The following is a 14,888-nucleotide window of genomic DNA, read 5'->3' as shown; positions in this document are numbered from 1 at the left end:
AATTCTGAATATGAGTTTCCTGTGTGTGCACAGACAGGACTTCCTGGATATGAGCTTCCTGTGTGTACACAGATAGGGCTTCCTGGATATGAACTTCCTGTGTGTGCACAGGCAGGACTTCCTGAATATAAACTTCCTGTGTGTGCACAGACAGGACTTCCTGGATAAGAACTTCCTGTGTGTGTACAGACAGGACTTCCTGGATATGAGCTTCCTGTGTGTGCACAGACAGGACTTCCTGGATATGAGTTTCCTGTGTGTGCACAGACAGGACTTCCTGGATATGAGCTTCCTGTTCATATGTAGACACTCCAATCCCAAATATTAACAATATTCTCTGGAATATTTCAGGTCCTCTGCTGTGCCAGTTACAGCAGGCCCAGGGGGTAATCTTGCCAAACACTAATAAGCATAGCAAGAAAAAATTTTCAGTTTTCTCTTACCACTGAATCGTGTGTGTGTGTGTGTGTGTGTGTGTTGAGGCAGGGCCTCTCATTGGTGCCTCTGCCTCCCCCACACTGGAATTACAGGCAAGTTCTACCCAGCATGTCTGCAGTTTTGTGCAGGTCTAGTGATGGAACTCAGGTCCTAAGGCCGGCAAGGCAGGCATCGACCAGTCATGCCGTCTCCCCAGTGATGAATTCTAAAGGTTAAATTTGTGACTTTCTTTTTAACCTGGTGTCATTTATCATTCAGATTATGCCTCAAATCTTGGAACACCATATGCAGCCATTCCCAGGGCCTTTGCTCAGTCAAACCCCACCTTTCCTTCGGCTTCCTCGGGGACAAATGTGAGTACAAAAGCATTTCCTCTGTTTCCCTCATCGTCCCCATAGTGTTCACATCAACTGCCATGTCTAGCCCAAGAGTTGCAAGTTGGGATGCAGCTGGGTCTTTGTGTCCCTAGACAGAGGCCAGGAAGGATTTCAGCCACCCTGCTGCTGTTGAGACACAGAAAACGTTCTTTCGCTGCTGCTTGCTTATAGAGACAGGTCTCGCTGTGTGGCCCTGCCTGGTCTGGTGCTGACCCTGTAGTCCAAGTTGACTGCGACTCATGGCCCTCCTGCCTGAGCATCCCAAATGCTGGAATTGCAGCCATGAGCCACAGGATCGAGCTTTCTTGCCATATCTTCCAAAAATCAAAGATACTTACTAGCTAGCATTTTATAATTTTTTTAGGGGGAAAGTCACATGCTTTTATGTTTTAAAAATTCTCAATTAAAAAATGTATTGCTGGGCATGGTGGTGCACACCTTTAGTCCTAGCATTTGGTAGCCTGAAGTAGGCCCGTCTCTATGACTTCAAGGTCAACCTGATCTACACGGTGAGCTCCAAGCCAGCCAAGGTTACATAGTAAAACCCTGTCTTAGCATACCCCTGGATTATTTATGTGTGTGTCTGTGTCAGTGCAAGGCCCTCAGAGGCCAGAAGAAGGCATCAGGTCTAGGCCTGAAGTGCAGGCAGTTGGGAGCTGCCTGATACCAGTGCTGGGAATCAAACTCAGGTCCTCCGGAAGAACCTGAAGTGCTCTTAACCACTGAACCACCTCTCTAGCCTTAAAATCATTTTTAATATTTTATTGTTGTGGATCCCTTTGGCTGAGAGTGTAATTCTAAAATTTGAGCCTGAGATTGGAAGTGACAAGTGGCTCCAGGTTCCTGGCTCCAAAGGGGACTGCATTAGTGCTCTCTTTTGCTGGTTTGTGTGTTTGTGTGTGTGTGTGTGTGTGTGTGTGTGTGTGTGTAAGTGTGTGTGTGTGGTATATGAGGGTGTGTGGTGTATGGTGTGTACATATATATATATGTGGTGTATGGGTGTGTGTATGTGTGTGTGGCATATGGTGAGTGTGTATGGTATGTATGTGTGAGCATATGTGGTATAGCCTGTGAGACTCAGAGCCAGTCCCCAGTCTCCAGTCTCGATTGTGGAGTTCTGGGATGTAGATGCAGCCTGCCACATCCAGCTTTTGGTGTGGGTTTCCAGGATCAAACTTGGGTTGTCACCATAGCGTTTTTCTAGCTGGAACATCTCCCCGACACGGCACTGACCTTGGTTGTTTGACCTTAGTTTTGTTTGCGGTCTCTGTAATGCGCACTTTAGTCCTTCAAACCCTAAGGCTTGTATTCCTTTGGCCCCAGTTTAGCCCCCTCTTTCTCTCTTTGGCTTCTGATGTTTTTCTGTTATTGACCTTCTGCATGCTATCAAAACCTGCTGATAAACAAAGGCACATGGCCAAGCTCTCCCACAGGGCATCTGGTGAGTGTTTGAGTTGCTGCCTCTGCTTTTTTAGCCTGTGCTGAGAGCAGCTGTGGCCTCCTTCTCTCTTCTCACAAGCTCTGTTGGGAAGGTCTCCATGTGCTGTCCCCTCCATATGTTGGCACATCTGTATAAAGCATCAGAAAAGCAAGCTATGTGGTACAGCTTCTGGGTCAGGAGTGAGTGACAGGCATGGCCAAACACGAGGAACGGGTTTCTATTTATCCACGGTGTTGAGTAGAAGTTCTTTAGGGGAGAGTTCTTGTCTGCAAGTTCACGCTTGAGTCAGAATGGATTTGGTGGTTTCTGTTGTTCATTTTCACCTCTCAGAGCCATGTATGGATCCAGGTAGCCTTGGGTCAGTTCCCGGAGAGAACATACAGGGCTTTAATTAGGTCTGTCCCTTGCCTTAAAATCAAGTCACAGCTTATGTGATCTGATACTCTGATCCTTGCTGCTCACTGTCCCCAAGACGTATGGGCCATCAAGGTACCTTTGTGCCATATGCGGGGGCTCTCACTGCAGGCACTGAAAAAGAGGATGACCATGACCATGACCAAGCTGGGGGAGGTAAACAGAGGTCAGAGCTTGCACACTCACTACCCCTTGAGGCTTGGGCACAAGATAAAGAACTGGTATCATTTGAGCCGGGGAACTTAGAAGAGGCTGCGAGAGCCATGGGCAGGGCAGTTCTGAGTTTGTCCCAGCTTTCATTCCCACTCTCCCATGCTGACCTATGAGCCTAGGGCCTTGGAGTCAAGAGACCTAGATTCAGGTCTCAGTTCTGGAGCTGGCAGCCGTGGGGCCACAGGTAGGCCATTTTACTTCTCTGTAGCTTCATTTGTTAAACAGGGACAGCAACTCTCCAAATGATGACTTTGAGGAGTAGGGAAAATTACTAGGTTTTCACATGGCTTGCAACTTATTCGTATTATGCCTTCCATCTTGGCACATCACACGTGGCCTTCTAGTTCAGTGCCCAAGACTGAGAGTGAGGCTTGGGATGGACCCCAGAGTCCCCATCACGTACATGGATGATGTATGTGTGCAGCAGAGCTTGGTACGTGGTCCTGTAAAGAGCCAGCAATGGCTGTTACTGGGCAATGAGTCCTTCTTCCCACAGGAGCTACCTAGAATGTTTTTGAAAACTGCTTCGTGCTAGCTGTGACTCTGCCTGCTCCCGTGTCAATGTTCTCCTTGCACGGCGCCACCAGATTGTCACATCTGCTTCTCTTTAGATGATTTGAGGTTCCCATGGAGCCCTTTAAATCATGAACATGCCAGGCAAACATAAGCCATGTGACAATGTGCATTGATAACGGTTCTGACCTTCTGTGCTAATCCAAAAAGATCTCTGAGGACTACTCCTCCTAACTGGCTGGAGGTGGGGAGTTTTCCCCACCCAGGCAGCTAGGAGGAGATGGAGACGCCAGATGCCATAAACTACAGCTCACATTTCTGTTGCACTTAATGTGCTCTTAGCCTTCTGCTTCGTGTTAGTTCATTTTGTCCTCCAGACAGTTCCATAGGTGGGTACTATTACTACCTCGTTGGACAGCTGAGGAACTGGGGCCAAGAGAGACTTGGTACCTTTCCTGAGGTTACAGTGTTGGAAGACAGGTGGTTTAAGGTTCAAGGAACCTTGGATCTGGGAGACCCACTCCTCACCATGGAGCAACACAGGCCTGCTTCCAGGTTCTCAGGGGGTTCCTTTTTGCAGTGATTCTTCTTAGTGAATTTCTCTTCCTTCTCCCTACACCTCACCCCACAAGCTCTCCAGGAGGAGGAGAAGCTGAAGCAAACTTAGGGGTCCAGGGACTTTCCCAGCCTTGGGCAGGCATGGAACAATGTAAAGACTCCAGTAACATGAGGCATGCGGGTTCTCCTGCGCTGCAGCAGCATCTCTCAGGATGAGCGCAGGGCTGGAGAGCTTCCTGTAGCTCCCAACTGGAGGGGAGGAGCCTCATTTGTGGGCTTTATCACTATACGTTTTTATGATGTCTTGCTGGTCACATGACCCTCCCAGGGATATCTGGGGGATCGAGGACTCCCTCCAGCTCCTACATTCCCAGTACACAATCATTCACTGGAGTCCTGTCAAATGCTGGTGGCCTGTTAGCTCATTCTGCCAAGTGGAATCAAAAGAAGGCATATCTCTCTTTTGGGAAATCTGAAATGCAAAAACGCAGACAGCAGGAAATAAGCTGAGGAGCTGAGCTGCCACTGGAAACTCTTCAGCTGCTCTGTGAAGGCTCAGGGCAGCCCTGTGGGGAGCAGTCGTCAACTGCTGGCCTCAGCTTACAGACACCTCCAAAGACAACAAAACTCACTGAGGGTGAGGAGACTCTGCCAGGCTCCAGAATGAGCTAGGGAGCTTCTTTTGTGTAGCTTGCATTTTTTCTTACAAAATATATGCTTATTGGGAAAATTCAAAGTGACAGCCCATCTCAGGGATCCCATGATCTCTGCAATCATGTCTTCTGCTTATACCAGGGCCCTTTCTGTATGAGTCCATTTACATAGTCTTTCCAGGAACATATTCTGTTGAGCAAAACCAAACATAACCAAGACTCCATCACAGTGGGACCACTATTGCTTGTGGGACAACAAAAACCCATTGCTACTCTGAAAGCTCTGTTTCTATGCGGGAAGCAAAGCGGCACAGGGCCAATGGACATATCTGAACTGCCACAAAAACCCAAAACTCCCTCAGAAACTTGCTGCTGCTGCAAACTGGCCGCAGCTGGGCTGAATCTAAGCTCACCCGTCTCTGTGCAAAGCATTCTTTCCTCTCCATATTTATTTTAATAGAGACAGGACATTGGAGTGACAGATGTCTGCCTTGCTAGTGGTGTGCAATTTGTTGAGCGTCCCCAACCCCTCTCCCTCTATTCAGGGTCCCCAGACAGGTGTCGCCTTTCACTTAGGCTGAGCTACTTGACAGAGCCATAGCTTCTCCTTGGCTGTCTGAGTCGTCATAAACAGAGTGGTCAGGTTTCCAGAGGGCCATCCAGACTCCTCAGGCTGGGCCGGGCGGTGGTGGCGCACGCCTTTAATCCCAGCACTCGGGAGGCAGAGGCAGGCGGATCTCTGTGAGTTCGAGACCAGCCTGGTCTACAAGAGCTAGTTCCAGGACAGGCTCCAAAAACACAGAGAAACCCTGTCTCGAAAAACCAAAAAATACAAAAAAAAAAAAACAAAAAAAAAAAAAACAGACTCCTCAGGCTGTAAATAGGTCTCTTGCACCCGCTAAAGGCATATTTTGTCTGCGTGCAGCTGTAGTATCATGTGAGTATGCGTAGGCCCCTCCACATTTAGTGGTGGTGTCACAGATGGCCCTCTGGGGTTCGGGATGGCACACATCATTTTAATTTTGCTTTCTCACCCATATCCTGTGTTCCAGGCACTCACATATAAGAAAACTGAGGCTCAGGAAAGCAAGATGTTTGTAGAAGGCTCCAGGCTCCAGGCATAGGTTGTCCCTCAGATTGCTGGCCGTTTCTAGAACACTTATCTGTCCTGCCAGGCCTTCTGAGTCTGCGGCTCAGAGCACGGCTTTCCCAATGTCTTTGTGTGTGAGGATTAGCGTGGCCCACACCAACTGTCCCCTTCCTGTTTCTGTTCTAGCTCTGTCATTGCTTCTGTCCCTTTAGCCCAAACCACCAGCTGCGTTTTCAAAGACTGATACCAAGGAGACAGGGAACTTGGGTGGGTTTTATTTTCTGGGTTTTAACAAATAAATCTTTATTGTTTTTCCTTTTGTGACAAAAGTAATACACCATGATGTAGAAATAATTTTATCACTAACATATTCATGACTAGAAAATCTTACTTTGTGGAGAAAGCAGGAGGCATGCTACATTGCCACAACTTGTGTATGTAGGTAGTTTAATAAGTAAAGGTACTTAAAAATCTGATCACAGGACACAGTTTATTTTATCAATTTTTAATGTAAAAAACTAAATTTAGTTTTTGGATTTTCTATGTGTATGGGTGTTTTGCCTGCATGTATAACTGTGCCCTACATACATGCCTAGTGCTCCTGAAACTAGGTCAGGGTGTTAGATCCCCTGGGCCTGGAGTAGCAGAAAGTTGTGAGCTGCCATGCGGATGCTGGGAATCGAACCGGGTTCTCTGCAAGTGACCAGTGCTCTTAACCACTGAGCAATTCCTCCAGCTTTGTCTTATTTTCCTTTTGAGACAGGGTCTGGCTTTGTAGCCCTGGCTGTCCTGGAACTCACTTTATAAATCAGGCTGGCCTTGAACTCACAGAGATCTGCCTGCCTCTGTCTTCTGAGTGCTGGGATTACAGGTATAAGCCATCGTGACCTGCTAGGCCTGCCTTTTTTATGTATTTTGTGACTCTAAAGTTTATGGGGATAAAGTTGCTCAGAATGGGAACAACCTAATAGCCACAGACAAATCCTTGACCCCAATAAGAGTGATTTTATTCCACGGCAAACCTAGCATGCTTGCTAAACTGCTCGAGAGCATTCATGAGAGCAGCATCCATGTCTACTCCAGTTAATTCAAGATACACAGCTGTGGAAGCCACACCCATTTCTACCTGCACGTCCTGTTCAGAGCCACCATTGTGAGGTCCTTTGTCTCTCTTTATGTGCTTCTAGCACACAACCAGCAGAGGCCCCGAGACTCTGCGATATGAAATGAGGTCACCCAGAGATATCCAGCTGGAGCCCAGAAATCGTTTGCTGAAAGTGGAATCTACAATCTGTAGCTGCAGGAAATACTTCTCGAAACCTCTCTGACCCATATAGGTCTCCTGCCCTGAGCCATATCCTTATTATAATTCTGAGGTATTTGAACAGAACCTCTTTGAACTCACACACAGGGCCTGTTTCTACCTGCACCGAAAGGCACTGCGAGGCCTCAGAACCTTCAGCCACAAGACGGTTTGCTCTTTTCACGTTTCCACCCAGCTGTAAAAGATGTGTGGGTAAACTGAGAAGTCTGGGATCCAGCTTTAAAACCATTAGAGGCAGCATCGGGCAGAAGAGTAGCCCCAGCGTGTTAGGTGTTAGAATACACAGGGCCAACCGAGGTCAGTGCCTCTCCTAGCTGGTGAGGATGGTTGTCCTTTCAGCTTGCTAATTAGGGCTTTGGTTACAGCTCCTGACACCTTAGCTCTTTTAGAGGTCTGACCTTGGACTGGAAAATCTCAAGTGCACTGTCACCTGTGTGTCTCCTGGATCCCAGCAGCAGAGCCGGGTGGTGGGTGTGAACTGAGCCCATCAGCACCTCGCAGCCAAAAGGCAGGCTGGTGAGAGCCAAGCATTTCCTTAAAATCCATCTGTTTCCACCCCAGAGCTCCTCTTGAAAAAAGAAAAGATACTTTTTAATATATTTCCAAGTGATGCATAAGGCATGAGGGGCTCCCGTGGGACTCTTGCCAGTGTTCACGTCTCCCTTCCCCCCTGCTGTTAACTTCCCCCTTCTCTCCCGTGTTTCACCATCTGTCTGTCTGCCTGTCTGTAAGTCAGGCATTTTCTTCCCTGAATCATCATTTAAGAATAGCTTGAAAACACTGTTCATCTTGATTTCCTGAGAATTTGGCTATTCTCTCACTTCATTCCAGCAATACTCTTTCCCACACCGAGGTCATCATAGCCCCTCCCCGTCCACAGCAGGAGGGGGTAAGGAGACCAGCGTTTGTTCAGGAGCCTGTTGGAGGCTGGACACTATAGCAGAGCACTTGACTAACGGTGCTGCATTTCCTCTTCTCAAGCAGCCTTTGGAGTCGATTTTATTCTCCTGGATTTATAGACAGGCAAAGTCGGGGCTAGAAAAATCCAGTAACTGGTTCATAGTTAACTACAGGGGTGCAGGGTTAACCATCAATCCTGGTCCCACCATCCTGCCCCTGGTGTCAGTAAAGCACACACTAGCCATAGGAATGTCCCCTAGTGAGACCTCAGATACACGCGTCACCTCAGGCTTCTCTGGCACATGGCAGCAATCACTCCCAGAGCAGGGCAGCTGATAAACATGGTGCTGGCCCCGGGAGTGTATCGGCAATGCCAATAGGCTAAAGTCACCAGCACCACGCGGAAAAGTAAATCGACCTATGGACACGCGTGGCTGAACAATGGGCCATACCCGTGTGGAAAGAGCCGGGTTTCCTGTTTGTTCTGTCATGGGAAAGTCCTGCACTTTAGGGCTTTGTTTGGCAAAGCTTCCAGGAGGACTGGAATTTTCTGGCTTAGAGACACAAGGCAGAGTTATTTCAAATTTGGAAAGGACTTTAGACACATAGCCACCTCCCTTGTTCCAGGTATTGGGAAACTAGTGACCGCAAGGAAAATGAGCCGGTTATACGCCTAATGAGTAGCTGGGTTGGGAGTTGAACCCAGGTCCTCTGTCTCTTACATTCAAATTATCATTCGTCAGGAAGCATCCAGATTTTATATTATTATTATGATGATGATGATGATTATTTTTTTGGTTTGGAAATACTTTTAGCTGTCAAAGTTAATGAGTTACCTAGTCATCCTTTTTTACTAATCAAAGACATAGAAACATCAGTCAGATTGTTTCCTGCTCATTCTAAACAATATTAAAAGAAAAGCTTGGATGAGTTAAGTCTCACTGGGCCCAACTGACCAAAGAATGATCCACGCATCCCTTAGTACCAGAATAAGCAGAGAGCAGTATCACACAGTATAGCAAGCAGCAATTCTGGACAGGGAAGGAAGTGAGGCCCAAAGGCATTTGGATAGGTTGATGGCATTGGCCTTATTTGAACCCGGGCTGCCTCTTATTCACTGAGACCCAGCTGTTGCTCCTAAGTTAGGTGTTCAGTTATTTTACCTGCTAAGTTAGATTAGAGTGTTGTCTAAGAACTTGAAGTGCAGACATTCTTAAGCCCTATCTAACCTGACACCATCTAAACAGAGTGAGCAAAATGCCGTTCTCGACCGTCAGGACGTCCACCCATCACCACAATGCAGGAGTCCCCCTTATCCTTGGTTTAACATTGTGCAGTTTCTGCCACCCAAGGTCAACTGAGGTCTGAGAAAATTAAATGGAAGATTCCAGAAACAATTCATAAGTTTATTTGTAGGTTTTAAGTAACTTTTATTATGGTATGTTGTTATAATTGTTCTAGTTTATAAGTGGTTATTATTAATCTTTTATTATGCCCAGTTTATAGTAGATATGTATGTGTAGGAGAAACTAGTGTATACAGGATTTGGAATTCACTAAGAGTCTTGGAAGGTGTTCCTTACAGACAGGGGAATGCACAGTATCATTAATGCCAAAGGCCATTTAGGGCTAATTAGCGGACCCTAGCTGGGAATGGCCACAGAGCATCCTGCTGCTTGACCAAAAGCTCTAGTGATTGTCAGAGTCCTCAGGGAGCACACTTTACTCTGGAGGTGCCACACAGGGACTTCCCAACTTCCCCCTGCCTCCCTCTTCCTCCGGCCACGCCCTCTCCTCATTGAGATCTTCCATAGGGAACGGGGCAAATCATAGGTCTTTATAAGTCATTTCAGGAATAGAGCAATAATACTGATCATGTCACCTTTTTTATGAATCAAGTATGGCATGAGTCTAAATTGCATTTAAAATCTACAAAAGAGATAACAAAGAATTAGGCTGAAGTTTTCTAAATAAAATACCAGCAAAATAATTTAATCCATATAAACAATCTGTCTTTCTAACAGCATAGGGTTTATCACATCTGAAACCAGACAGCCCTGAACAAATCATGATTTTCATCTCATGGTTCACTTAGAAAATGATCAAGTAAGGGGCTTGCCATTGGAGGTCTATGGCTGAGAAAACCCGTATTTTGGTATCTGGTCGGGAGGCTCCAAATTGAGATAATTAACTAGAAGAATACTAATCTTTCCCAGCATCTAAAGAAGCAATGAAAAGTCCATTACTATTTCTGACTGGAGTGTGGGAGAGTTCTCAATCCTTTGAGAAGAATTTACCTCAGTGCCTTTGACGGAAGTCCGTAGAATGAACAGGTCTTTGGTGACTGGCAGTTTGGGGGTTTGTTCTCTGGGATAAGAGTCCTGTGTTTTCTACCAGGCTCAGATAAAGGCCTCTTAGATTGTCCTTTCAGACCGGAGTGAGGACCTAAGGGAGAGATGTTGCTTTCCGTCCCTGGTCACTAGGCAACTGGACAGGCTGGGAGAGCAATTGCCCAGAGTCACCCTGCATGTCTGGCTGCTGTGTTATCCAAGCACGCATCGCTCAGGCTAGCCACAGAAAGGTCATGTGAGGCAGAAATGTGCAGCCCTGAGAGCCCACCAGGCAGAGTGCCCAGGCTTAACCTTCGGGGTGTGAAGTCAGAGAACTAGCTGCTTTGCTCTGCTTGGGAGTTCTGCTGGATCTGCCTCAGATTACCACAGTGGGAGGTCACAGCCCTGGCTTGTCATAGCCCTCCATTCCTCCTCATTACAGAAGGGCTCAGCCTTTGCTGCCCAGGCTCAGACACTCCCTCATGCAGGGAGGTGCTCCTCCTGAGGGGAAGGGGGTGCTCCTCCTGAGGGGAAATGTTCCCCTTTGGGTACGTGCTTGCTGTCTGGACACCATTGGAGGGTGGAGTCTGGAGGGGCACATGAAGCTTCTCTAATTCAAGGTGGAACCATAAAAGAAAATGATAATTGAGTCTAATTGTCCTCAGCCCAGATGAGACAAATGAGGGCTTTTCATGGCAGGCTTCCCCTAGCACCAGCCCTTGTTAGGGATGGGGCCTGCGTTACTCCTTTTCTGTTACCTCAGCAGAGTCAGACCACAATTAGCTACTGAATTCACCCTACGTTGGTTAGGATGACTGTGATGTAGGCTGGGGCACTGGACTGTTTGCTGGGGTTTGAAGACTACGCCCTTCTCTCCCACGGTGGGTTGGTCTCCGCTTCCTGATTCCTGGGCTCCTGGATGTTAGGGCTGACCAAGGCTAATCCGTACACGTCCTCCAGTAGCTTGAATTAGACACGGGTCCTGGCTTGACTGCTGTGTTCCTTAGATCTGGTTCGGGTCTACCTGGTGGGGAGGGAGGCGGGTTTAGAACCCCAAAGTTTGGTCTTTTATTTGCTGAGAGTATCTGGCTGCTGAGCAGGTTTTTGTTTGAAGAAAGGATCCCCAAGGCTGAAAACGTTTTGAAAAACTGCTGCCACAAACCACACATTGGCGCTGTAAATATCTGTGTACCCATATTCTGTTTCCAAAAACCTTCCTGTCAATTTTTTCATCTAATGGAACTTTCTCAAATTGTAAACTGAATAGTTTAAGGACTGTCTCAAACAGGTTGAGCGTGTCCGTCCTTGCTCCCGGTCCTGTTCTGCTCCTCTGAGGGTAACCGGCCTTGGCAGGTTGATACTCGCCCACGCCTTTCTCTGTGTTTGCTGATAACCCTTTCAAAATTTCACTGCAGACAAGCCACAAAATTCAAACACTCAGAGCTGTAGAAGGGAGGATAATTAACTCCTAGGTTCCTGCCACTCACCTCCAACTATTACCCTTTATTTTACCCCAAATCTTTATTTTACAATACTTCTTTTCTCCCATTTTCATATAATTCTGCCTTCCAAAAACAATATTATCGTATGCGTGCTGACTTGCAGCCTGTTTTTCACCCGAAAGTTTGTCTTAAAAGTTTCCCATATCAGCACATCGGCTTCCTTTTAATGCCTATGAAGTTTGTCTTAGACAATCGAACTGCCATTTACTTAGGCATTCCCCAATTGTTGGACATGCAGATTGTTCCCCAAACATTCTGTTACTCCATAAAGTATTCAGCAAATACCTTGTACACATGCACCTATAAACTGATTAATTAATTAGTTAATTTTAATTAGTTCATTAATAATTAATTTTTAATCTCTTGGGATCATGGCCTCTATATGTTTTAATTTGTATTTAATATTGAGAAAACATATCTTCAAAGAGTGTCACAGTACAACTCCCACTAACAGTATAAGGACGTCCTCCAGCCTTGTACATCGCTATTCTCTGGACACAGCAGCCCTTGTGTAGCTAGGTGGCAGAAAGCTGGCATTTTGTGTTTATCTGAACGTGTTTCTTTCCTGCGTTGGCTTTTATAAATGACCATTTGGTATTATCTGGGGGAAGATGGCCACCTGGAATGTGTGGACAGGGGTAAAGCAGTGTCCTTTGGAAGGCTCAGCCCTGCCCTTTGCTCCCAGTTTGCACAGAGGACCGGCGCTGGACGAGTGGTGCACATCTGCAATCTCCCGGAGGGCAGCTGCACTGAGAATGACGTCATTAACCTGGGACTGCCCTTTGGCAAAGTCACTAATTACATCCTCATGAAGTCGACGAATCAGGTGGGCCTCCACGCGTGCACGATGCGGGACAGATGACACGCCACATCTTCTAAACAGAAAGTGGTGAAGCGCAGCTGGCTCCTTCGACAGGGCACAGGGGGTTATGCCGGCACCGCTGTTTTGTCTCCTCTGGTCCAGCAATGCCTGCCTGTGCCGGATGTAAGCCTCTGTGAACTGTCTGGAAGGGAGGGTGTCACTTTAGTATGGGGCGCTCCTTAACATAGAAAAGCTGACAGACTCCGCATCGTCGCTGTGTTGTGCTTCTCCAGAGCTAATACTACAGTTCCAGTTTCTAAACCGGTTGCCTGGGTGTGGACCCAGTCGAGAGCTGCCAGGGAGGTGTCCACATGTGAGGTCACCTAGCAGGATGCCCCTACCAAAACGCCAGGGGAAGATGATGGGTGTCCTGTGCTATAACTCTCAACCATATATATATATACACAGAATCTCTCACTGAACCTGGAGTTAGGCAAGCAACCAGTGAGCTCCTACAATCCTCTTGGTCTCTGCCCATCCACAGCATTGGGGTTACACTTAACTGTCACATGGCTGCTGGGATCCAAACTAGCCCTTTATGGTTATGCAGCAAGCACTCTTAAACACTGAGCCGCCTTTCCAGCCCCCTTTGCTTTTGCTTCAGTGACTGTTGTTTTGCTTTGCAAAGCTAAAGAATAGGGGCAGGAGTCTTCTCTCGGTGTGGGGATGAACTCTAGAGCTGGAAGCTGCAGCGGACCTTCAGTGGTCTCCATTCCTCAGCCTGGAGATGGGATATTCATTGTGTGTTCGTCTCAGGAGTTCTATGTTGGGTAAATGTACGGAGTTGGGTAAATTTAACATCAAGGCAACATGGCTACCTAGATTAATTAGGTATTTTCCCCATTTGAGAATTGGCAGCTAGAAGTCCTCAACATTTAGATCAAGCAAGGGACCTTAGAAAAGCGGGTGGCGTCACTTGAAACAAAACCCTAAGGAGTTCTGCCTTCTTTGTCACAAATACTTCACAAGACTGTGGTTTAGAAAGAAAGACATGTTCCTGAAATTAACCAGTAGAGAAAGAGGGGATGAGGCACTGTGAAGGGGAGGACTGGGGGCTCCCAACAAGAACTCCCTCGTCACAGGCAGGGTAGGCTGGAGGAAGGTCACTTTGGTAAGAGTTGCTCCCAACAGAGGACGGCTATTGGCCCCTAAGCATAGACTGATGGATTAGTGTCTTTGCTCCACTGTAAACCTCTACAGAGAGGGACCAGCATCAGCCCACACCATTATAAGCCAGACATAAAACTCTGACAGCCACCGATTTGTGCCAACAGCTTCTGAGTAAATGGGTGAGTCCATTAACATGGTTTACTAGAAACTGTAGACACGGGGTGAATAGAGAAGCCCATTCCCCGCTCAAACAGCTAAATAAAGAGGGGAGACGCCGTGTCGATGTGCTCTGGGCTTCTTTCTTCCAAGCCGCAGCAGCCTGGCCATCCTTTGAATATAGGGGCTCGTAAGCCTCTGAGTTTTCAAATGTATTTATTTTTAATGTGACAAATGGGAGCTCACATAGCTCCCTGGGCTTCTGCTTCTGTCTCCTGATGTTGCCACCACCAAATGGCAGCCCAAGGCCACATGCACAAGAAAGTCCACGTGGGAATTGAGAGTTAATGGGCCTTCCCATCCCAGGAGGCCTTCCATAGGATGATGTAACTCAGGATGCACATACGTAATTAAGAATAGTGTTTGGTAACCATGGAAACCAGGATAGGAGCCATCCTGTAATGAGCTCTTTTGGTGAAGTTAATAAAAAGTTCTCTTTGAATACATGGGATCAAAGAGGGTTCTTTCTTGTGCTGATTTTTCCTCTTTATGGAGCTGTAAAACAGATCCTCCCAAGGCATAAAGTGTGCTGTCATCATCGTTCAGCTCCACTCATTCCTTTTACATATGGAATCCTTATAATTAGCCGCTAGGCCCAGATACAGGACATTTCCAGAACATCGGGTTTTCCGGTCAGCTCCCCAAGTCCACTCTAGAAGGACCTGCAACTCCAGCTTGTTTCCATTGATTACGTCACTTGTCCTTAGGTGGTATCAGCATGGAATCCTACCTAGTCCTGATTTGTGTTTAAGGTCATTAAAGTCAAGCCCACTGTCTGACTTACTCTCCACACCAGGCTTTCTTAGAGATGGCTTACACGGAAGCTGCCCAGGCTATGGTCCAGTACTACCAAGAAAAGTCTGCTATGATCAATGGTGAGAAGTTACTCATTCGGATGTCCAAGAGATACAAGGAGCTGCAGCTGAAGGTACAGCATTTTTTCATTCA

The 14,888-nt window shown here is 47.0% G+C and overlaps 1 protein-coding gene across 2 annotated transcripts in view; it reads left to right on the top strand.

Moving 5' to 3' along the window:
• The window catches only part of Rbm20 (RNA binding motif protein 20), a 184,716-nt gene that overhangs the window by 130,599 nt on the left and 39,229 nt on the right, over nt 1–14,888 (top strand). For both annotated transcript variants that reach the window (XM_057779511.1, XM_057779510.1), the window contains exons 5-7: nt 697–791; nt 12,438–12,578; nt 14,737–14,868. In XM_057779511.1, coding sequence (XP_057635494.1) covers nt 697–791; nt 12,438–12,578; nt 14,737–14,868 — 368 coding nt within the window. The remainder of the gene's footprint in view (nt 1–696; nt 792–12,437; nt 12,579–14,736; nt 14,869–14,888) is intronic.

Source organism: Chionomys nivalis, chromosome 8 (assembly GCF_950005125.1).
Source record: "Chionomys nivalis chromosome 8, mChiNiv1.1, whole genome shotgun sequence".
NCBI classification, from domain to species: domain Eukaryota; kingdom Metazoa; phylum Chordata; class Mammalia; order Rodentia; family Cricetidae; genus Chionomys; species Chionomys nivalis.
The sequence above is the reverse complement of the archived record's forward strand: the minus strand, read 5'-3'. Positions and strand labels throughout refer to the sequence as shown.